The following is a 24,007-nucleotide window of genomic DNA, read 5'->3' as shown; positions in this document are numbered from 1 at the left end:
GGAAAAAGTCCTGTAATTATAACTGACATCACAGAGGTGAAATGAAAAATCTGGTGACCCAACTGCCAGCCCTGAAGAACAGCCTGTGCTCTTACCCTGTCTGTATCACACATGGCTGACATGAATAATCCTGGGTACATAGGCTTCCTTTGGTGCTCAGGAGAAATGTCTCTGTGGCCAGGTACAGAAACAATTCAGGCACAGAGGCTGAGCTCAGCTGTGACAGGGCAGAAAAGCACTTTTCAGGAGGGTGTTGGTACCTCTCACTGCCTGGGCCAAAGGACCTGTGGGGCTGAGCAGCCCACACAGTAGGGAGCAGTTTGTAATGAGTGTTCCATGCACAGACATGCACACATGCTCAGGGACTGCTAAGACTGACTCTTGCCCCAGACTTTTCTGCCGGAGCAGGTTACAGGTGATTTGCTGTGTGAAGCCAACTCAGGTCTGCCTACCTTCTCTCCTCCCTGAACCTCTACTGCTGCTCTGCAAAGTCATACCCTGAAAGGTACCCCATACCCCATACCCTGAAAAGGGACTGAACTGAGGGTGTGAAACTGCCAGCAGCACTGGAGGAGTTTATTCATATTTACATGTGTGTGCTGTTATTCCTCAGTACTTGTAGGCAGTGAATGAAATTTTTAGCAAGACTGTGCAATGCTGCAGCCTCTCCCACTGAGGGTGGTGAAATGCTGGTTGCCCAGAGAGGTGCTGGGTGCTTCATCCCTAGAACCATTCACAGTCAGGTTGGACAGGGGCTCCGAGCTATCTGATCTGGTTGAAGATGTTCCTGCTCATTGTAAGAGGCTGGACTATCAGACCTTTAAAAGACACTTCCAACCCCAGCCAAACTATGCCGTGATTTCATGTTCAGCAGCTCCCTGAAAAGCACCTCTGGGTGCTGCAGGGACAGGCTGTGGGAGGTGCCAGGGGAAAGAGTTGAATGATGCTGTCAGCGGGGCTCCAGCAGGTTTATTGCCTCTATCCTGTTTAAATGAACTGCCACAAGGACAGAACTAAATCAAGCTGCATTAAAGCTTTGTGGCTTTACCCTAGAGAAGCTGGAATTTTTCTCCAGCTACCACCCTTCAGTTGTAATTAAGCGGTGAAAATAACATTAATTCCTCAAGGAAACTTACCAGCAGCTGAGATACGTTCCCACCCCTTTGCACAAGTGTATTGACTACTGCCGTAGTAAGCAAAAGAACAACCCCCCGCCATGAACTACTGACTTTTGACTGTGCAAATTCAGTGAGTCGTGGCTTCGCAATTAAACTTTTAGGACTTCTTTTAGGCTCTAAGAGGGGGTGTCCGGGCGATGCCACACGTACCGCGCAGGCGACTGTGCCGCTCCGTGGCATCCACGTGGCAGCGGGCGCGGCGTGGAGGGCTCGGGCACAGCTGCTCCGCCCGTCCGTCCCTGGGCTCATCGCGCTGCTCCAAGCGCCGTTGCTCGGAAACGGGCTGAAAAGGACCCCCCGCGTTTTATTTTTCGGGTAGAAGAGGTGAGTGGGGAGAGCCATTTCTGGGGCCGGAGGAAAAAGAAGTGTGGGAAAGAGAGGGGAAAGGAGCGAGTCTGAAATAAAACTCTCGCCGTGAGATAATGCGAGCAGGGTGGTAGCGTGGCCGAGCGGTCTAAGGCGCTGGATTAAGGCTCCAGTCTCTTCGGGGGCGTGGGTTCGAATCCCACCGCTGCCAGCAGCGTTTTTTTGCGCCGCGGGCCGCCGCCGTCGCCCCCTGGCGGTGGCAGCTGCGGCGGGGAGAGCATTGTGGGTAGGAGGAGGCGCCGCGTCCCCACGTGCCGGCCCCGGGGCCACCAACATGGCGGCTGCCTGAGCGCTGCCCCGCCGCCACCGACACGGGGAGCGGGGGAGCGGCGCCGCCGCCGCCGCCCGGCCCGCACACAGGTACGCGGGGCCGCGCCGCTTTTGCTCCTCCTGAGGCCGCCCGGGCGGCGGGGACCCTGTGGGCGGTGGTGGGGGAGGAGCGCGGCCTGGGTTGGGGTGGGCTCTGCCCGCCCGGGGAGGGCGGCGGAGACGAGACCCTGCGAGGACTCGGGGGCACCGCGGGGGCAGCGGGGCCGCAGCTCCCTGACGGGACCCGGCACGGGCCGGGGCGCTCGGAGACAGCGGGCGGGGTCCGACGGCAGCCGCGGCCCCTCGGCTCCCACAGCAGCACCGGGGAGCTCCGGCCGGTCCTGCTGGGGCTGAGAGCGGCGGCTCCGGCCGGTCCTGTCGGCGCTGAGAGCGGCGGCCCCGCCGGTCCTGCCGGGCCAGCCGCCCCGCGCCTCCCGCCCTGGAAGGACGCAGCACACCCGCCCCGAAGTGCGGCGGCTGCCCCTGCCTGGCACCGGCTCTGCGGGGCTGCATCCCAGCCCAGCCATCCCGCCCGGGGGGATTCGCTCCGTCCCCGCGGTCAGCGCGGGCTGGGCGGCTCGCTGTGGCCTCTCCTCGAGGCTTGCTCTGCCCGCACCCCTGCGCTGCCAGGCTGCTGTGTCAGGAGAGGGCGGGCGCCAGGAATGCCGAGCCGCGTCCGGCGGGGAGCACGGCTCGGGCACCGCGACCTGCCCCGCCAGTGTCACACGGCGGCGGGAGTGACCCCTGCCCCGGGCAGCGCAGGCCTGGCGCGCCCTGCGCCACGCAACTGTAGAGCTGGTAAAGACAGGTTTATGCTTTATGCATAATCTGTCAAACCCCAAAGGTTTGCTTCAGTGACATCACCTCAAGAGAGAGGTCCTGGTGCAGAGGAGCCCTCTTGGGTTCACTGCCAGAGGATGACTGTGCAAAGCTGCTTGCAGATGAGGAGAAAATGAAGCAAGTAATTGGGTCAGAATGATAATTATCATAAATGTATGGAAGATGCTTCAGCTTCTTTTTGCAGCTTCCATTTTACTGTGTGCCATGGGCCACCCTGAGCCAGAGGGTTGCTGAGAGCCCTTTCTGGAGGAGTCCAGGTGCCAGAGGTAGTTGTGGTAGTGATTCAGGAGATGGCACTTTTCCCACTTTGCTGTTTTCAGCATTTATACTTTCAGGCACTGATGCAGCAGGAATTCTTGGCCTTTCCTTGGCATTGCATGATTATATGAAGGATGTTTCAGTGTTAGCACTTTGGGGGTCCATTATTACTGACAAATTTAGGTAAATATGAAATACTGGAGCATTTCTTGCAGGCGTGGCTAAAAGTCTGTGTGTCAGATGGTGTGCAGATGTGCAATTTACCTTCTTAGAGTTATATTCAAGTCTTTGGCAATAAATATATATATATATATATATATATATTAGAAATGTGGAGATTAACACCACTCTATATATGTATGTGAATTAGACATAGGATTGTGTCTGCATGCCTTCATTCTGATTCAGAGGATTTCTTCCGGTTGCATGAGTGTTGTAAGTTGTGCTGGGACACACTGCTTCCTATTTATAGACCTGACAGTCTCACTCTCCAAGAAAAGGATCTGTAGTCATACTTTGTCTTTACAGGAATAAGGAGAAAATGTAGTTTTTGTAATGCAGCGTTTTCCCTGAGTAGTGACAGGTGGATTCACAAAGAGATTTTGTGTATAAGAATTTGTGCATAAGCAGCACTTAATGAGGGACCAGAGACCAGGTGCTTCAGGCTAAGTTTATCTGTCCCTCCTTAGTCCAGGGCAATTTAATGTCTCTTCTTAAAAGTGAAATAACTTTCTCAGAAGAGAGAGAATAAGCCTAGCAGATACTTGGCACACAAGCTGTCAGGCAGGGAAGGGTGGTTCCCAGTTCCCTCAGGGGTGTGAGGAAGGAGGGTTTGGACCCAAGTGTCCCACCTTTTGGATATTACCACATGTCCTCACACATCTCGAGCATCCTCCCATCATCAACTCTGTACTGAGTGCAAACTGCAGTTGTTCCATGTCGTTCAGAGCTGTCAGGTGTTGTGCAACCCAGGGGACATGAGTGGGGCAAGCAAAAATGGAACTGACAAATCTAATTTCTTTAAAACATATTCGTGAGTATTTCTGGGAAGAACTGGGTGCCTGATCAAGGAAAACATCGCTGTCAGTCAGATATCACATACTCAGGGTTCTGCTCACAGCCCAGCCTGGAGTTAAGGTACTGGCTTTTTGCTGTGAAGGTGTTTTGTGTTCTTACAAAAAAATTTCAAATAGGAATCTGAAATACTAAGTCATAAATTTTCAAACACATATGTGGTGGGAAGACCCTGGGATGTGCTGGTGCATAAAGAAATGGGAAATGCCAGCTCAGTACTGGGAGGGGCACTTTTTTGGTAGCAAGGAGTCTGTAAATGAAAAATATGGAATCATATTTCTAAGAGGAATGGCAGAAACAGTGTAAGCCAGAATGGATGTTAATAACACTCTAATCCAGAACGTTCAACCTCTCTGAAAAGTTTCTTAGATAACTGTGTGTACATTAATGTGACAGTTGAGAAGCTTGCATGCCAACTGAAATATACTGAGGTGCCCAAATTATGTGGTGGCTTGAGTATTTGAAAAAAATGCCATTGTCCTAGATGTAACCTGGATGCTGGGTTCCTTCTTTCCCAACTGCTCGGTTCCCAGCTGATCCTGAATGTGGCTTCTTTGTCTTTCTCATCCTCCATAATTGCCCCAGCAAAGAAGCAAGCTGTCCTCAAGGAGTAAGGACAGTGAGGAAGAGTTCCTGAACACAGATCTTGTTTCTTTGCCTGATCATCTTTGTTGTTAAAACTTTCCTTGGTCAATGTGTGAGAGGTCTTGTTTTTTTATGCCTATCTTGACTAGTATTGGCTGATAAACAGTGTGTTAACATTGTCACAATGGCATCCCAAATAATTTGTAAGTCCTTTTGTTTGATTTCAGCAGGAAAAAACTATTGTTGCTTTAGCTGAGAAATCATTTTTTATTCAGAGGTCTGAACCAGGCACGACACTGACTCTAGCACTGGATTGAACATAATGAACTTTTGTTCCAGAGTATCCAATCCTCAGTTAATATCAGAGTCTTATTTTCATTGGAGTTGGTGTAGTTACGAAGAAAATCTGCTGGTTTCAGAGGACTCCAGGAAAGGCTGGGGAGTGTGTTCTGGAGCTCTCATTTAGCAGTGCAGTGTGAAGAGGGGAAGGTCAGGAGATGAGGCTGCAGCATGTCAGGGAAATGAAATCAAAGTCTGGGTATTCCCTGGCAGGAATATCCCAGGCAGTGATGCTGCAGGGCCAGTTGTGGCCGGAAAGCAGCTGCTACCTGTGTGTTACTGTTACACAGCGTGTAAAAGATACATTTTATGCAAGTGCAAAGGGCCATTCTTTCCCTCCCCAGGGCGCTGGTCCAGGGCTCTCTTAATAACTGCAGCTCCCACAGAAGTTACAGTTTACCTATTTTTGAGACTTTCACTCATCTCTATAATTTTGTGGCCTTCGGTCAGGATTGTTGAGTATTAGGGACCTGTACATTCCTTCAAAATACAAACTAAACAGATTATCACTGAAAAGAACCAAGTTAGCTTGAACAATACTTTAGGCTGCATGTGGTATGTGACACAGATGAAATGATTCTTATGACATTTCTGTTTTCTTTCAGGTTGTGCCAAGGAATAAGCCAAGAAAAAGCTTTGTTTTATCCTAGCATGGCAAATGAAGAAGATGATCCAATTATACAAGAGGTAAAAGTGCATTGTGGCAGCAGTGACTGTACATGAGAATTTTTTACTATTTTTATTACTACAATTCCCAGTGTTTTTACATTGCTGAAACAATGTCCCATGAACATCAGTGGTTGTCTTATAACCAGTGGCTTGCTCTCTACAAAGAATTATATTATACCACCAAGAATATGGCTCGTGGTATCTGTTTTGTCAGAATAGTCATGTCCATATTGGCAGATGCAGCTCAGGTTTTTCACCCTTTGTAATCTGCCTATGGCAGAAGAGGAACCCAGGTGGGGAATTTGCTTCTACCGTTCTGTGCTTCTGGTGACTCTGTTGCATGTCTCTGGCAGCTGAAAAAACTGGAATGACTTTGATGAGTTACCATCTGTTAAACATGAAGCTACAGTGTTCATGCCTTCTGCTGAAGTAAGCAGTTGTGTTCTGAGTTTGGACTTCTTTAAAGGACTTCTGTGTCCCAAGAAGTAGCCACAGTGTCTTGTCACTTGATATCTGAGTTTACACACCAGAAGTACAAGGAAGGGCAAGTCCATAGGAATGAGAAAAGCCATGTGGAAAGGAGTGGCAATTGTAAGGAGTGTATCTAAAATGGCAGTTTCCATATGTCTTATTCATGAAACATCTGTGCATTTTCAGTTCTGATGGCCAAATGCAAGTATTGAACCAGACTGAGGATGTGGGTGTCTCTTGTCTGATTTAGAAAGATTGTATGCCAAAATACTAGTAAGGAACTCACCTTCAGTCGTGCTGCCAAAGGGAGAACTTTCTCCTCTAATTGTGATAACAGATTTGCTTCAGTCCCTTGGAGTTAAAAAATTCCTCTTTCACATTTGTTTGCCAGGCTTCCTTAGAGAGGAAAAACACAGCTAGAGCCACTGTCTGCTGCCTCTTCATAGTGGAATTTTTAGGTTTGGTTTTTAAAAAGGCCAACTGCAGAAATTCATGTCAAAGTCAACAGGGAGGAAGCTTTGACAGGAGATTCACGAATCTGTTTTATGTTAGAGTTTGTAATGAAAAGCTAATGCTGTCAGTATTTGAGCTCTAAGGGTTCTACTTTTATTACAGTTGGCATCTGATGAAAGTTGTTTGTTTTGCTTTTTAGATTGATGTGTTCCTGGCCAGAAGTCTACTGGAGAAGCTCTATCTGTTTCAGGTATTTATGTTAACTTTTATGCACTGATTGTTTAAAATAAATGTAAAGAGCACAACTTTCCTTAGCGCTTCACTCTGCCAGGGTCTGGGAAATAGAGAACCTGTTTGGGTCTCAGTTTGGAGCCAGGAGTGAGCACAGGTTGGTGATGAGGCCTTTGGGTGTGATGGAGGCATGGCAGCTGTAGCAGGATGTTGCTGTGGCTGGGAGATTTCACTGGGATACCACACTGTCCTCTCAGCATTGCCAAAGGGCTCAGAAGAGTGGCTAAACCTGGGTTTGCTCTCCAGACAGCAACATGTGCTCTGTACCCTCTAAGCTAACACTTACTTGTATAAACCCACAGATATTTTATTTCTAATAACTCTACAGAGAGTAGATGCTGAGGGGTAAGGTTTTATTTTTCTAGTGGACTACTGTGTGGGACTGTCCCCCTGTGTTACAGGTTATTGTGGTGTGTGAGGGGCAGGAAGGGGGTTGTGCAGTGACAAAAGCAGAGGACTGGGAGGAAAACAACAGTCTTTCTAGGTCATGCTTCCAAATCCCCTGATGACTCACAAATCAGTCAATTAATTTTTCTTGGTGTCTTGCCTCCAAGATCTGGCAAGTGGATATACATGTGAGGGGACAGGGGAAATTGAGTTAATTTCTGTGAAATTCTTTGATCTTTAAAAGCAGAGGGGTGTATGAAATGATCTGTTTTCCAGTATCCCATTCGCCCAGCTTCCATGACCTACGATGATGTTACACATTTATCAGCGAAGATAAAACCAAAGCAGCAAAAGGTTGGTCATCATTTGAGTCCAGTCTGTAAAAGTTGTTTTATGATGTGCAGAATGTACTTAAGAAAAGCACATTGTGCTGTTCTAACCATGCAGCTACTTGCAGGACCAAATCTCTGTGTTTGAAGGTATGAGGAGTCTTTTATTGTGCCTTTAAGGTAGAGTTTAGAATAAAAGTATTTTTTATAAATCAATGGTGGGAAAGCCACTATTTTAATAGAAAACAGAATCACTTAGGGAAATTTAGTTACTAATGCTAATTCAGTCTGTGGATGTTTGTGTGAATACAGCTTGATTGAAAAGGTCTTTACAGTATTCAGAGAAGGGTTGAAGAAAGATTGAGCCTTGGAGCCATCCTTTGTCTTTCAGTGTCAGTGCAGGTCTTGATTTCTCTCTTGCCTGGCAGTGAATCATCAGGAGTCCTTCTGAAATCTCTGGGGCAGTACAGGTAAAGTATAGCCAAAGCCAGAGTGATTGCACTTGCTTGCACATGTATCCCAAAACCATGGCTGTTATTTTACAGTGCCTTATGTAAAAACTGCAACTGTAGATGTCTTTGTTACTAGAATTCAGTTCTGGGAAATGGTTAAGGAAAGTGCTTTGGTGAACTTTGGAGTTAGAATGTATATTGTGTTCAGGAAGTCTTTTGTTAAAATCAGCAAACATTTGCACTGTGAGCCTTTGCAGGCCTTTGTAAATATTCTGTCTCATCCAGGGACTTGAAACTAGTTCAGTTTATGAATAACTTAAAGGGGAAGAAAAAATAAGACAGTAGCTGTGATACACAAATTTATAAAGGCTTTGGCACGCCCTGAAGAATATATGCTGTATTGTCGTAGTATATAAATAGAAATGTTAAGCGGGAGAATGCTTATTTTTGGACATTTGTCTGAAGTTTAAAGTCTAAGGAGGGGAATAGTTCCCCCTGTAACTAAAGGCTTGGGGCTTGTTACAGTTCTCTGACAAGTGCAAGTCAGGAGTGACTGAAGTCAGTGCTAAATGCTGTAGTCTTGAATTAGCATAATCAAGGCTTTTGCCTCTGAAGAGGACAGAGTTGCTTCTTATTCTTGGTAGCCAAACTAGAAGGAAGTACATCTTATGAGAGGTTCTGGATGGTTCCTCAGTGATGGGGAGGCTTGAAGGAGGTTTCTTATGCACCTGATCTGTAGTGATAAGGAAATCAGACTGATAATGTAGTGGAATGTCTCCAGCATGGTGAAAGTTTATTTCAGGTCTATCCAAAGAACTCTGCTTTTTCTGATCCCGTTCATTTATATGGGAGTTTATGTTATCTCCAGCTTGTGGTTTAAATGACCTCATTGTACAAAACCCATCTATGTGCTGCTCAACTCTATGTGTGAGGATTGTCCTTTTGAATTGTGTGGATTTGAATGATGCTGCATAAATCTGCTGTAAACCTGTGGAAATGTTAGAAAATGTGGGTTTGTGTTTTGATTGATATGTTTGGGGTTGTGCCATGGGAATTAGCTGTCTTTCCTCTGATATTCTTTAGGTTGAACTGGAAATGGCCATTGATACTTTGAATCCTAACTACTGTCGAAGCAAGGGAGAACAGATTGCTCTCAATGTGGATGGCACATGTGCAGATGAAACAAGCACCTATTCCTCGTAGGTGTCCTCTTTGCCTTCCTTTCCTTTCTTTTCTGTGGTGAGCACAGATATCTGTATGTCCACCTGTGGTAGTACAGTCACAGGGGCTGCTTTAGACACTGTTCTATAGCAAATATTCTTGGGAGTAGCCTAAGTTTTTTGGGGTGCATCATGAATTCAGATTTGCAGACAGAAGTGATGGATATTTTTCTGCTGCAGTTGTTGGTAATCCGTTTTGAGAATTGGTGGTTTCAGACCTTTAGCACCTGCATGCCACATTTCCTATGGAATGCCATCTCACTGCCCTTCTCTCTCTGCAGGAAGCTGATGGACAAGCAAACTTTCTGCTCTTCCCAAGCTGCCAGTAATGTTTCCCGCTATGCAGCTGCTGTTTATAAAAAGGGTAAGTTTATTTTGCTTAACCCTCAGATCAGTGAAACATACTCATTTCAGTGTTGAGGTAAGACCTATTTGATCTTTTTTTTTCAGCCTAGGTTTTAATTGACTGATGGGTCTTTAAAGAAAGGAAAATTTTTCTCTTTCAATGTCCAAAGAGTCCTTAAGTAGGTCTAGCAAAATTGTAAATATCATATAAGAATACCCTGGGTTTGTAGATGCCTCCAGAATCTCAACAGTTCATGGTGGTCTGAAATAATGCACATTTGTAGCATGAATTTATCATTGTTGTTTATATATTACTATCTTTATCTAACTTTGCCTGTCTCATTTTCCTGTTCAACACTTTATGTCTCTCTCTTGACTGCCCAGGCCATCACAGAGTTTTGGGCTGGTGGTCATTCGGGATGACAATATGTAGATTGTTTTCAGTAATGACTGTTTTACTAGGGGTCTTCTGGACTGTGCCTAGTGCCTGTGGGTCAGGCCTGAGCCAGAATGCAGCTCTCTACAAGATCTGGTTTCAATACAAAAGGGAAAATAACAGAAACAGGTCTTGGTCTGTCATATTCCCTTGAAATCCTGAGCACTGGATGAATTTTTCACTTCAATCCCTTTTTACGTTTTGCTGTATTAAATATTTATGCTCAATTGAAGCTGTGGCTTTACAGAGACAGGAAGATAATGAAAAGTTCTGTCTTTGTGCAGTGGAAAAAATCAATTTTAACCAACATTAATTCTCTTTTTCAGGTGAACTTCACTTGACTCCACTACATGGAATTCTTCAGCTGAGGCCAAGCTTCACCTACTTGGACAAGGCTGATGCAAAACACCGAGAAAGAGAAGCTGCTAATGAAGGTAAATTCTCCACAGCTGTGTTTTCTCTGGGGAGGTGAGATACAAGTTCTCTCTATAATGTGACTGATAAGAGTCATTCTGCTCTGAAGGTGTCTATTCTAACAACTCAGTCATTATTAGGCCATTTCTCAGGTTATTTCACTGATCTTAGGCTTTTGTACTTAAATGCTTTTGTGGGCACAGTGTGGGGGATTTGCAGAGGGATGGGAGGTGCTGGGTAGTGACAAAGGGTAGTGATGGGGACTGTGTCACCACTGCCACTGTAAAGCTCATGGCAGCAGGGTGTCCTATCACAGGAGCAGTGTGATGCTGTCATGGCATAGTTTGGCGAGCTGGGACTGAACCCATGGATATGGAGTTCTCAGTGAGCTTTCTTCCTGCAAGTGCCCTCAGACAGTTCCAGACTGGCTCTGGCTATTACTGCAGTGGTGTGCTTATTTTTACATTTTCTGGCAGGTGGTGATTCATCCCAGGATGAAGCTGAAGATGATGTTAAGCAAATTACTGTATGTCCACATTTTCCTTTTTATGCTGGTTCAGGCAACAGTTCACAAGAAAGCTTGACAATTCAGTGCCAAGTGCAAGGACAGGAAACCTCAGCTAGACCTGCTGACCCTGGGCTTGGGAGGGGGAGGCCAGGTGGACTCACCCTTGCTGCACAGGCATAAAGATGCCACTGAGAGCAAAGCAAACATTGGAACTAGGGCCCCTAGCCTTTTACTGATGTACCAAATAAATAATACAGATGGGCTTTTTTCCAGGGGTTTTAGGGCTATATTTAATGATGCCCAAATTTTCTAGGTCCGATTCTCCCGCCCTGAGACTGAGCAAGCTCGTCAGAGACGTGTTCAGTCCTATGAGTTCTTGCAGAAGAGACAAGCAGAAGAGCACTGGGTTCACCTGCACTATTATGGCTTGAAGGTAGGTGTGTGCTGTGCTGGCTGCTGAGGAGGCTGCCTGGGCCTGAAGGCTCAGCCAAATCTAGAACTGTTTTTAAATGTGGGCCCATGGGAATCATCAAAAGATAAGGAAGAAAAGAAGGTCTGTAGGCTGGAACAGACTCTGCAGTGCTCTGTATCTCTTTTGCTAGATAATGCTTTGGAGTCGCCACACTTTAAAATGGAGAGCTGGACAAATATAAAGAGGGGTCTGAGTGTAATAATCACTCAGGGTCTTGGATTATGAAAGGACTTTGTGAAAGACTTGGGAAACCCAGTCAGTGGAGTGTGAGAAATCTTGTTTGGCTGACTTGAGCATGTCTGTCAGGAGGTTTCAAACGCACACCGAGGGAAATGTTCCCACATCACATGAGCATTGTATAAGAAAGTGAAAGCAGAACATCAGTTAGTGAGGTGGAACGTTTGAGTGATGCAATAATGACAGGGTGGTCATAGTTTGGAATGAGAAATCCAGCTCTCTGGCATTTTGTATGTTTTCAGTTTGTGATAATGACTCTTTGTTTTTTCCCATGTCTCCAGGATAGCCGTTCCGAACACGAGCGCCAGTATTTATTTAGTCAAGGTCATGGCCTTGCTGAAAACACAGAATTAATTAAATCTCCCAGGTAATGGTTTGGTGGTTTCCTACAGAAATTGCATTAATTAGTTGGGATTGTTTCCAGAGTAATAAGCTGGTATATTCTTTAAAAATCTGCTCTTTGAAAATTCTATTAGTGTTAAAAGTTGAATTGTTTAAAAAATACAAAACCAAACGAACTTTCATCTTACTGAGGTTGCTTTCTTTGTTTCCCTATACTCTTGAGATTAAAACCTCTTGTTTTCACTTGGGGTTGTAGCTTTGTGTGCGTTATTACAACCCTACATTATCTGGACTGTGAATAGTGCAAAGAAAAATTAAAACAAAAGCTTCTTCTGGTTAATATGATACTCTGAAGCTAATAACATCCATTGTTAGCAAATCTTATAAAACTTCCTTTGTGATTTGTGGGGACAACCAAAACTACTTCAAAGGTGTTTGTTTCTTGGTGACTGCAGCTCTTCAGAAGCCTTCCCACAATGCAGTCAGTGCTTCCTTGTCACCTGATACAGCCATGGCCCAAGTAATGTTCTTAAAGTGGTAGAGTCTGGTTCTGGTTAATGGTGTGGGTGTGTTTTCCTGAACATTTAACATCAGTGGATCAGTGATGGGTGTTCTGAGGAGTGTCTTGGATCTGATTCTCTCTGACAGACACTGGTAATTGCATGGGTGGGACAATTTTTGCTTGTTGCTGGCCTGATTTTCTCTGTCTGTGGGGCTTCATGTGACCCCACTGACTGGTGTCAGAACACCTGTGTTTAATGTATTTCCTCGTGCAGATCCTCTCTGTGGACACCTCTGCTGTGCAAAAGAGCTGGGATTCTGATTCACGTTTATTTCATACCCTCTCTTTGGGCAGATGAATGTCAGTAGCTTTTACTAGTACTGAGTTTACAGAGGAGATGGGAGTGGAAGGGAGAGCTCCTTTCAGGCTGATGTTTGTTTTGTAGATGCACACAAGCAGGTTTACTCCAAGTGGGAAGTTATTGTACTTAAACCTGGGAAGTCCCAAGACAAGCTTTTTAAAGAATGTTTTTCCTTTTTTTCTAGTGAATATTTAATGATGCTGATGCCTCCAAGCGTAGAGGAAGAGAAGTAAGTGTTTTTACATAATGTTCAAAGTCCACGCTGGCCGGATGCTCTTTTTCATGGGCTGCAAATCTGTTTGTTTATCTGCAGTGACAAACCAATGGCTCCAAGCAATGTGCTTTCTATGGCCCAGCTGAGAACTTTACCCCTTGCTGATCAGATCAAGATCCTGATGAAGAATGGTTTGTAACTTTTGTAATACATTTGCATTTCCCTTTATGACTTCTAATTGCCTCAGATAAGGTGTCTTCCCCAGTATTACCTGTTCTGTCACCCCCACCAGACAGTCTGGCACTCTGATGCTTTGAAAAATCTAATTTCCAAGCCTTTTCTTAAGAAGAGCAGTGACAGCTGATCTGACTGCTGATATATTTGCATATTACTCCTAAAAAAATTTCCAGTTTGATGATAGCTTTCTGGGTACATTTATTTCAGGAGCTATCTCCTGCAGTGTGGGGTCTGAGCATGTACAACATGCACTTCGGCATTTTCTGGGAAGTTTTTAACAATACACACTTCATGAGTGTTAACTAGGAATTTTATTTTGTCTCTTCAGTTACACTCTGACTAGAGCAAATCCTGAGGATTTTGCCTCAGGATCTTCCTGCCTTGTCAGGTATCTCTGTTTAAAGATTTAGCCAAAGGCATAAATGAGAATGATGATGATGCCTAGTATTATATTTTATTATTTTGTAAATACATTAATTTGTGATCAGTGAAGCCAGTCAACTCTGATGCAACACTAACATGACTTTTAGAGCAGACAATGCTTATAGCACAGGGGGACACTGAGTATAACTTAGGCTTTGGTTTTTTTCCCAAGAGTACAACTTAGGTTTTGATATTTTTCCCAAGATTAATCTTTGCTCGTGATCACCCTGAATCCCAGTTCCGGGGTGTGTGAGCGGTGCCTGTGTGACGCTGTGTTTGCCTTGCAGTGAAGGTGATGCCGTTCGCCAACCTGATGAGTCTGCTGGGCTCGGGCACCGACCCCACCGCAGTGCTGCGCTGCGTGCAGCAGGTGGCGCTGCTGGTCCAGGGAAACTGGGTGGTGAAGAGGTACGGCGCGGCTTTGTCCCCGGGAATGCACCGGGAATGCGCTGGGATTGCACCGGGATTGCGCTGGAATTGCCCCGGGAATGCACCGGGAATGCGCTAGGATTGCGCCGGGATTGCACGTGGGACCCCGGGCTTTGAGCTCCCGCCCTCACAGCCCAAAACACCCGTGCTCCCAGCTAGCAGCTCTGCGAACCCTTGATTTCATGATGTCTGTTTCTTAGTGCAGTCGGCTGTTCCAAATGCAGAGGGTTTGTGTGAAAGGATAATGCCTTAGTAGCTGTCCCAAGTGGGATTTTGACTGAGCAGTGATGTAATCTGTGTTTGTGTCTGAGTTATGACAGGTTTTTGATGTTGTCTGCACTCACGTTCTTTTGTGAGAGAGCTGTTCTGAATTCTTCCAGAGATTGGCATCAAATGGAAACACAGAAAATTAAACCAATGTCAGCTATAGTATTCCTTAGCAAAATTCAGTCCAACAAGGATCTCTATGCAGTCCCCTTGCTGTTCATCAGTGGATGCTGCTCTTGTCAGATGAAAACTACCCTCTAGAAGGCATTACTTGCTTAATAAATCAAGCGTGGGGGTACTGAGTGTACCACATGAATTGGATTCTGTATCATCTTCCTCTTTAATAGGATAAAGCATCCTATTGGGAATTAAAGTCTAAAATGCAGTATGGTTTTTTTCATCTGGGTGGAGCCCTGCATGCAGAGAATTACAATCTCTGGAATAGCTGTGTTAAGATGAATGGCTTCAGTTACCAGTCCAAGTGTGCCAGCAGGATCTTTCAGCTATTGTACAGGCCTGTAATAGCAGTGTGACCAGCTTTGACAGCAACCTGCTGTCCCTCCAGCTGTTACAGGAGGAAGCTGAAAGCAAGTTAAAAGACAATATATTAGCATTCAGATTGTTCTTAGGTTATAACTGATTCTTTGCTATTAGTCTGAGGAGGATGTGTAGATCTGTAGTGGATGTGTTTGGGCACAGAGCAGCACATGAGCACACCAGAGCTTTGAATAGAGTGGTCCCCATTTCTTTGGCCTGGGTAGGATCAAGATGATGAACCTGAGTTGCTGTGGGGCTTTGGAGAGCCTGGTAACACATGTCATCTGCTGCAGCACATCCCACCCGGCAAGCAGACAGGGAGACAGAGTAATGTTGGTCTTGGGGCTGTTGGTTCAAGTATGACATTTTGTGATATTGTTCTGTTAAACTCTTGATTGCTGGGAAGGAAATGAACCTCTCATGCCCATACATCAGCATTTTGGCTAAATGTTGCCTTCAGGGCTGCATACCAGGTTAGCCTAAGCACTTCTTGGGATCATTCTGGTCTTGTTTACATGGATCCAAGGGAGAGTAGGCTTTGCAAGAACAAAGCAGAGCTTGTAGCTGTGTTGCTACAAGCTGTGTTGCACACACCTGCTTGCCACAAGGCTGTGCTTTGCTGGTGTAAGCCTTTCTGCACTAGTGTAATTGCAGTGGTGTAATTACACCAATATTAATGCCTTTAATGAAAACCACGCTTTGGATAAAGGTGTAATTTAACTGCAGAACAGGGAGGGCATGTTTGTTATGTTAATCTTCACTAATGCCATTTTTCTGGAGTACCTAGTAACTAATTCCTCTTCCTTTTTCATTAACAGTGATGTCCTCTACCCAAAAGATAGTTCTAGTCCCCACAGTGGAGTTCCTGCAGAAGTGCTCTGTAGAGGGAGAGACTTTGTTGTAAGTATAAAAGTGTTTGTTGCTTTTAAAGGAAAACACAGGTGAAGTTTGCCTGAGAGGCCACAGCATTGCAAAACTCTTCTGCTCTGCTGGAGTGAGGTGTTTCCTCCAAGGAAATTGTTTGTGCTTTAATGCTGAAGGTGTTGTTACAAGTCTGCCGTGGGAGTGTTGGTGTAGGCTGACATTGTGTCTGGCTGGCAGGTTCAGATCATCTGTCATTAGCAGCATTCATTCCTTTCTAACACACGCTGTAGAGCCACTATCACATTGCCCCCACAGTGTGGGGCTTGCAGAACAGCTAGGACTGGATAATAAGGTGCTTGTTTCTCCAGCTCTGTTACTGAGGGCTCAGGAGGGCAGTGTGGGTAAGCCTTGTGCTCCCTGAGCATGCACTGTTGATCTTTAAAAAGGACTTTATTCCCTAGGGCTGCTAATCAGTGAAAGGACTTTGTTCCCAGGCACCTTTTGTGAGCACTAGCTGCACATGGAAGTTGAAATGAATACGGGTCTTGAAAACACACACATAACCACAGCAAAAAGAAACAACCTCTGCATTGTGTTTATTTTCACTAACCATGGAAAGAATTAAGGTCCTAAGTGGTTCCTAAGTTCATAATCAGTTTATGGCTTCCGCCCCACCACAGCAAATCTTATGAGTGCACAGCTCTCATTTTTTCCAGTTAGACCTGACTGGTTTTGCAGAGTTTGCTCATGAGATTTAGCTATGAACAGGAGAATGCTGTGCAAGAGACTTTAAGGGCATTACAGTACTACTGTAAGATCAAACTGATGGTGATTGAAACTGACTTTTCATTGTCTCTTGATGTCTGCCCAAGACACTGCCATATGGAGACCTGGATACAGGTGTGACCCAGTGACATAAGTCTTTGGGTCACAGCAGATTAGGTGACACGTCGTGCGTAAAGTTCTAGGGACCAGAATTATTATGCTCCGTTAAGTAAGGGATAGTGTTTTAACAATTAGGATGAAAAGATACAGTATTTTCATTTGTATTATGTCAAATATACCTTCCATGAGAAAGGGATCTCTGTTGATCTTAAAGGCAGATAATTTGCTGATTAGTATTATAACAAGGAAGAAGTTAAAATGTTAGAAAATAGAAAGGATTAGTAGTTCTGGCTTTCAGACACAGAGAAATGTCTGGGTATGAGACTCAGAAATAGTATGTAATGCTGTATTGCATCTGTGGAGAAAATCTGTTCTATCTTAAAAAGAGAACTTTATTTCCCTGGATATATTTGTGTAAAGTAATTAATAAGTTCAAAAAACATATATGGACTTCTTGTGCTTTAAAACAGAAATGCCTTATGCCCTAAAGTGAGTGGGGTGAGTTTGTCTGTTTGTGGCAGAGAGATGCTCAATGAGAGAGAAGGAGGCATGGATGACGTCGTAGGGCAGGAAGAAATTGTCAGTAATGAGATTTTGAATTCTTAACAACATTATTAATATACACAAACTAAAAGAGGCTGTAGCCTATTTAAATGGAAACAGGAAGAAATGAAAGGCCATTTTCAGGCAGTGTTCTGCCCAAGTCCTGTTAGCCTGCCCTCAGCAGCTGCCTCTCAGGATTTGGACCTCAGGAGCTGCTCTGCAGAGTACCCAGCTGTCCCTTACCTGGGGACAAGTGTGTGAGTGACAGGACATCTTGGCAGAACTGTAAGTGACTGTGATGGGGATGGAAGAAGGGAACAGGCACTTTGTAGGGACTCTGTGCTGCTGAAGGGCAGCAGTCATCAGCCTCCACAGGCCCCTTTGTAAAAGTGCATGGAGAGTTTCTCTAGGCTGATGATGAGGTATGTGAGAAGCTGAGCCTCAGGTGTGACTTCTGGGGTCCCAGCATCAATACAGTGGTTTTGTTGATTTTGTTTGGTTGGTTGGTTTGTTGTGTTTTTTTGAAGCTAAATAGAGTTTGAATTCAAGAGATTCCTCCTAGCTTTTGTAGTCATAGGTTTGCCAAGGCACACCATGGACTTTCTAAGCTTTTGGTCCTGTGTTTATGGCCATTTGAGGACAAAAGGAGCCAGAAAATGTTTTTCCTCTACCTGGCTGAGAATCACTTCTACATTCTTGAAAAGAATGGTGGTTCTATTTTTGTGGTAACATCATTGAACAAGGTCATTGCAGTAACTTGAGTAAACCACTGCTACATGGAGTTATTAGGTTTTCATCTTTTGTTCCCTTCCTAGATGTGGAAGTTCACACAGGACCGCTGGGTTGTGAGGAAGGAAGTAGCAGCAGTTACAAAAGTGAGTGGATTTTTTTCTTCCTAAATCAGTAGGTGGTGATAAGTTGGCTGAATGCTGCTGGGCATTTGTGTGGGTGTAGATAGTGGATGCTGCTGCAAGCCTTTCGTCTCACAGTGCCTGCTTTGCTCTCCATTTGGAACAGGTATGGATAATATTCTTTCTAGAATAAATTTCTGAGCAGTTCCCACAGTTTCCACAACTCCAAGACTGGCCTTTTAGCTGATCCTCTGGAATGCATCATGGTCTCTCATGTGTTTCAGTGGAAAGCTGGACACAGTTTGAATTGAGCTGACTGAAGGTGCTCACACAGCCCACAGTGGCTGCTCTGCTTTGGGTGTGTTAAGAGCAACTCTTCTGTTGGCATATGCCAACTGCAATGCTGAGTAAAGTAAAAACTTTAAAGCAACTCAGGCACCTGAACATTCTGGTAAAAGTGGCAAATGAATGAGAAACATTGAGTAAAAAGGGCAAAACCCAAATTTTTAAAAATGCAGTGAAATGATAAAACATGAGTCAGTTTATGGGCAGACCATCTATTTTTGGAACGTAAGAACCAGCACTGCTTAAAAGCTGGGCATGTGTAGGTGCAGCATGTCTGGCCTGCAGCTCAAAAATAAGATTACATTGTAGAATATGCTTCTCTTCCCCATAGAGCCTTTTCATCTCAGTTTGGAAACTCCCTTTTCTTTGCAAAACTTGCCGTGAGCTATTTGACTCTGGGGTGATTAATCACCACTGCTCTCTGAAGTCCTGGGCTTTTAACAGTGTGTGAAAGTGTTGGTGCTGCAGAGCTGGATGAGCATCTCTGACTTAGCTGGGTGTGTGCCCATGGAGGTGCCCCATATACACCAAATCAGTCCAGCTTTACTGTCATGTGGCACAATGCTCATTGCTGCATCTGCCTTGTGTAAACTGACCTCCATATTATTTATGCTTTTTCTTTTAGCTTTGCCCAGAAGATGTGAAAGACTTCCTAGAGCACATGTCTGTGGCAAGAATAAACAAAGGTTGGGAGTTCATGCTCCCTTACGATGAAGATTTTGTTAAGAAGCATCCAGATATAGTTCAGAGGCAACAGATGCTGTGGATGGGCATTCAGGCCAAGTAAATAACTTACTGTATTTTGGGGAGTAAGCTAAAAGCAAAGAACTGTCTAGTACAAAGGTTCTGTAGACATTGATAGATAATTTGCTCTGTATTGCCTCCAGGTTTCTACTTGAGTCCCCAGGCAGTGGTGTGGTGGGGGGTGTTACTGCATCACTCAAGTCATTCCTGATTCTTGGCTCCCTGGAGGGAGGGAATGTTCTATCTAATGGCTAAAGCTGGCATGGCTGCACAAAGCCATAACTGAAACTGTCTTGGAATGTTGTGTCTTTGTCTTTCAGATTAGAAAAGGTCTATAATCTCTTAAAGGAGCACTTGACGCCAAAGAAACAAGAGGCACAATCAGGTAAATGGAATTGTGCTTGGATCATGTTGAAGCACATCCATCCATCCTTCCATCCATCCATCCATGCATCATTCCTGAGTGATGTTTTGGAGTTCCTCTCTGGTTTTGAGTGTGGTGGAGCCTGGTCTTGTTTAGTGTCCTTTCTTTCTTACTACTTCCTCTGGGATATTTAAGACAGATCTTGGTCTGTACTAATGTCACTGATGTTGGGGTGACACCAGCCACTATGGCATCCTTGTAGCAGAGCAGGGAGGAGTCTGTGGCCCTGGGGACTCTCTGTTTGACACTGTAAAATCAGCTGGTTCTGTTACTCACTTGCTCATTTAAGGCAGCTTGTGGGGTATAAGCAGCTCCTGAAGGGAGGACAGAGAGTGTCAGTGCACAAGTAATTTTTACCTCTCAGTGTAATGTTAATGCAACTTAATATGCACAAGGTGATTTTTTTACTTTGCTGATTTGCACTGGGCTCTCTGGTGTGGTTGAGGGCCAAGAAATTACTGGAGAATGTAATGGCAGGAGGCTGTGAGGAGGTGTGAAGCTGTCTTGTTTTGACATCCTTCTCCACTCTGGATGCCAGTGAGAATATTAAAGTAGCTGCTCCAAAATCCTAAAAGATTGTGAAAACTTGAGATTCCAGAGAATTTTAACTGGACATTTGGCTCACTGCAGACACTGGAGCAATTGAGGAGTAAAAGCAGAACTGACAAAGGAGCATATGAATCCATTTCAATACCCTGTGTCTGATCTGCTTGGAAGGATTAGGTGTTGGGTTATTTGGAGAGGATTAGTGAGCCTAACAGCAGAGAAGATAACAGCACAGAGCATGCCTTTGCCTTCAACACTGCACTCCTTGCTTTGGCACTGAGACTGGATTCCTCTGCTGCCAACACGCCCCTTCCTTTCCCCTTTGGATAGCTGGGTGTGGAGAGGGGAAAAAAAGTGCAGGATTACATGGGAAAGAAATTCCTCCTGTCCTTCCTCCCCATTACTGGATAACACTAAGCAGAGGGTCTCAGCCTCTCATGCTGTGCACCTCATGCTGTAAGGATGTTCATGTTCACTGTTAAGCCTTCCACACTCCTCCCTGTACCTGGTGGTGGCTCTGGCAGAGGCTGCACCAGGCCCCACAAGCCAGTAGAGAATCTAAAAGACAGAAAGAAGAGTTGTTTGGCAAGGTATTTGGGTCACAAGCAGAGATGTGTAAGCAGTTTGTATCCTGGTTTCCTGAATTGTGGAAAAGGCCCTGGTGATTGAAGAAACACACTTTGCCTTTGCTTCAGATTCCTTGACTGGAAGACCCTTCCCCAAGCTTTTGGCTTTAGAAAAATGAACACACACTGCACTCAAAAAACCAGCAAACCCCCCCAAAACTAATGTAAAATCTAACCAACAGACTGGGTTTGTGCCTTAGCTTTCATAAACCTATGATATTTTCTGGTTTTCTGTCCCTGCTGAGATTTATTGTACCTTTTGTTTCTTACCAGCTCATCCATTGCTGGTTTCTGGGGAGCAAAGGGTCAACATGGCTAAAGCAAAAGTCAAGCAGAACTATGGGCAGCTGGAGAAGGAGTTCCAGAAGCAGAAGGCAGAGATGAAATCAAGCGATCCCTCGGCCAAGACGGGTGTTCCCAATATCCGCATTAAAGAGGAGCCCGTGAGTGTGGAGGAGCCCATGGATACCTCGGCCCACGAGGGGCTGAACAACGGCCTGGTCAATGGCCTGCACCTGGCCCAGGGCTCCTCAGAGCCTGTGAATGGCCACCTGCCCGGGGGCTGCATCGACAGGGTCGCTCAAGAACTGAAGGCCTTTGTGTCGTCAACATTTAAGAAACAATTTGTACTCACCCTGAGTGAGCTTAAACGGTTATTTAACCTTCACTTAGCCAGTCTGCCTCCAGGACATACCTTGTTCAGTGGCATTTCGGACAAAATGTTACAGGACATGGTGTTGGACACTGGCTGCAAACAGATTTTGGTGCCTGTAAGTATGGTTTTCTCTTGGTGTGCTTTGGGGAAGAGGCATTGGGGAGGCAGTTAAACATCTGAGCTGTGAAATACTTGTGTCCGGTGCTGGTGGACAGGAAGGACAGATGTGCTCAGGGTAACTGTCCAATATTGGGTGTGTTGAAACTGCTGGAATTCTGTTTGGAGTCCTGCTTCTGGCAGGCCCTGCTCTCTGTCCTGTTGTCCTTGGGGCTCTGTTTCCACATCCAAGGCACTGGGCCACAGTGATTTGCTGTCCCAACTTGCTCTTGTTAACATGATCTAAGGCAGTCCCAGATTCCCATCAGCTCTCCTGGAATTGCACAAGCTCCTTCCCTTGGGGACAGGGACCCAGCTGGGAAGGTGACATTGACTGCCTGGGAGCAGCAGGGCACACCCAGCAGAGCCTCTGGGAAGCGACAAAGCCCATCTGCAGCAGGTTTCCTTGGCCAGCCTGTTTCCTCCTAGTCTGTGCAGAGGTGTCTGTTTCTTTGTCTGTATGGAAATGACGTGTGTGATTGCGTGAGACAGAGCAGGGCTGTGAGACACTGGATTGCTTAGGAGAGGAAAGGGAATCTGGCATCATGGGAAAGAGCCTAAAAGGAAATTAATTTTACAAGACATTTGGCACTGCTGATTGGGTTATGACCAGAAGGAGCTTGGGAGCAGCTGCCTTTGGGGAGAGAGGAGAAGGAACGTGTGAACTGCTCAAAAGAGCAGGAAGCAGGCAGGCTGGGAGAGCCTGGAGCATGGGAGCTGCTGGGGGGCAGCAGGAACATGTTCAGTCGTGTGCAAAGTGCATGTTGTGGCACCTGGGAACCGAGTAACAGACTGGAAATGTCACTAGGTAGAGCACCAATTGTGGTGCTTTCTGCTTTCTCTCCTGGCAGTTTCCAAGTCCTGGGGTGGTGCTTGCCTGGAACTGTCTCAGTGCTGGCCAGGCTCTTCCCTGCACCTGCCTTTGCCATGCTGATAGTTAACAGCTGAGGTCATTCCTGCTCTGTTATTTGGGACTGGGACTTGTTTGCTTTGGAAATTAGGGGATTTTGGAAATTATTTTATCCACACGAAGAGTGAAAGATCATTTATCTTTCCAAAAAGCAAAATAAAATCCTGCTGAAGAAAGGTGACCAGGAACTTAATTCTGTCTGGAAAACCCTGTCACAGGGGACGTGCAGAGGTGCAGAAGTTGTCCCTGGAATGTCTCTTGAGGAGACTGTTTCAAGTTTTAGTTCTGCTGACTCAGAATTTGCTGCAACACTTGAGCTCTTGTGCAGAAGCCTGTATGAGCCTGTACTGCTGTCAGCAATGTAAATCATTGCCCCCAAGCCTCCCCCTGATGCTCTGTGCAGATGGCAGAAGGACTGGGGCTGGATTTACTCTTTGCATGGGCTCAGACACTTTGGTGTTTCTTGATTGTTCTTCTGGACAATTTTGCCAGAACCCAGCAAGGGCGCCTTGAGCTCAGGGAAAGCCTGGAGGGTTTCTTTAGCGTGGGATTTCATAGTTACTCATTAGTTTTCTGTAATTGAAAGTGCTTTGGTGATAAAAATCAATGATCTGAGGTAATTAAAATTATGTTCTGTGGGGGGTGAAGACACTCTTGGCTTGAGTGCTTACACATTATAGAAAATATGTGGCTGAAAATGGCAATTGAAACCTTACCAGGGGAATGCAGGATTTATTACAGAGCTGACCAACAGCACCTGGGGTATGAGATAAATAGTGTTTGTGGGGAGCCAGAAGAGAGGCCACTCCAGCTGCAGATGAGGCTGTAGGGATGCCTGCAGGGTGCTGTGCTTGCTGTGCTTGCTGTGCTTCATGGCCTCATCAAGTAGGAGGGAAAAGCACAGGTCAGGAAAGAGCAAATCCTGGGCTGGTACTGCCATGGGAGAGGATGAGGAGAGGGGACAGAGCCGTGGGCAGGCAGGACTTGGTGCCCATGCCTGGAGCTGCACAGGCTGAGCCACTTCTCCAGCCCCATGGGAAGCATTTGTGCAGGACTGTGGCTCCTGAGGACCTACACCCATTTCCTGCAGACTGGGGGCTGACTGCTCCTGCCACCTCCGTTCCCATGGCCCCTGGAGTGGCAAGGTTCTGCCCAAAACTTGAGGATATTTTTGAGGCCTCAGGAAATGATGTAACTGTTGTGAGCGTCCTGCCTGGCTGGGCTGACAGGAGGGGAGAGCAGCCCTGCACTCAGAGAGAGCTCTGCAGGCTGATACCAATGCCAGGCTCCCTGAGAGGTGAGATCAACAGTTTATCTTTAGGATTACTCCAGCTGATAAATTTTTGTCTGGCACACTCAGTCCCTTCCATCTGCTTTAGCTATAACGTGAGGCTGCCTGGCAGTGGCTCAGTGCTTGAGTGAGACACATCCCAGAGCCAAGGGCTCCTCCCTGAGAGGTTCCATGTGAACGTGGCAGTCCTGGGGCAGCAGTTCATCTCCAAGAGCCCTGCAC

The 24,007-nt window shown here is 45.8% G+C and overlaps 1 protein-coding gene and 1 non-coding gene across 4 annotated transcripts in view; both read left to right on the top strand.

Annotated features, from left to right (window-relative positions):
• Positions 1–1,613: 1,613 nt before the first annotated feature.
• Positions 1,614–1,695, top strand: TRNAL-AAG (transfer RNA leucine (anticodon AAG)). The gene has a single exon. It is a non-coding gene; the product is annotated as a tRNA-Leu (tRNA).
• Positions 1,696–1,775: 80 nt separating this feature from the next.
• POLR3E (RNA polymerase III subunit E) overlaps positions 1,776–24,007 on the top strand; it is a 28,411-nt gene continuing 6,179 nt past the window's right edge. For 2 of the 3 annotated variants that reach the window (XM_085074684.1, XM_085074686.1), the window contains exons 1-18: positions 1,776–1,904; positions 5,555–5,636; positions 6,742–6,792; positions 7,497–7,574; positions 9,085–9,200; positions 9,503–9,585; positions 10,329–10,436; positions 10,893–10,942; positions 11,238–11,357; positions 11,915–12,000; positions 13,023–13,067; positions 13,152–13,243; positions 14,000–14,120; positions 15,764–15,845; positions 18,053–18,112; positions 19,059–19,216; positions 19,498–19,562; positions 21,047–21,543. In XM_085074684.1, coding sequence (XP_084930810.1) covers positions 5,601–5,636; positions 6,742–6,792; positions 7,497–7,574; positions 9,085–9,200; positions 9,503–9,585; positions 10,329–10,436; positions 10,893–10,942; positions 11,238–11,357; positions 11,915–12,000; positions 13,023–13,067; positions 13,152–13,243; positions 14,000–14,120; positions 15,764–15,845; positions 18,053–18,112; positions 19,059–19,216; positions 19,498–19,562; positions 21,047–21,543 — 1,848 coding nt within the window. In that variant the 5' untranslated portion in view covers positions 1,776–1,904; positions 5,555–5,600. Of the gene's footprint in view, positions 1,905–5,554; positions 5,637–6,741; positions 6,793–7,496; positions 7,575–7,977; positions 8,020–9,084; positions 9,201–9,502; positions 9,586–10,328; positions 10,437–10,892; positions 10,943–11,237; positions 11,358–11,914; positions 12,001–13,022; positions 13,068–13,151; positions 13,244–13,999; positions 14,121–15,763; positions 15,846–18,052; positions 18,113–19,058; positions 19,217–19,497; positions 19,563–21,046; positions 21,544–24,007 lie in introns of those variants that run through there. The other variant, XM_085074685.1, reaches the window with a different exon arrangement.

Source organism: Lichenostomus cassidix, chromosome 14 (genome assembly GCF_008360975.1).
Source record: "Lichenostomus cassidix isolate B80296 chromosome 14, HeHo_3.0, whole genome shotgun sequence".
NCBI classification, from domain to species: Eukaryota; Metazoa; Chordata; class Aves; order Passeriformes; family Meliphagidae; genus Lichenostomus; species Lichenostomus cassidix.
Note: the sequence above shows the minus strand (reverse complement) of the source record. Positions and strands in the feature narration are given on the sequence as shown.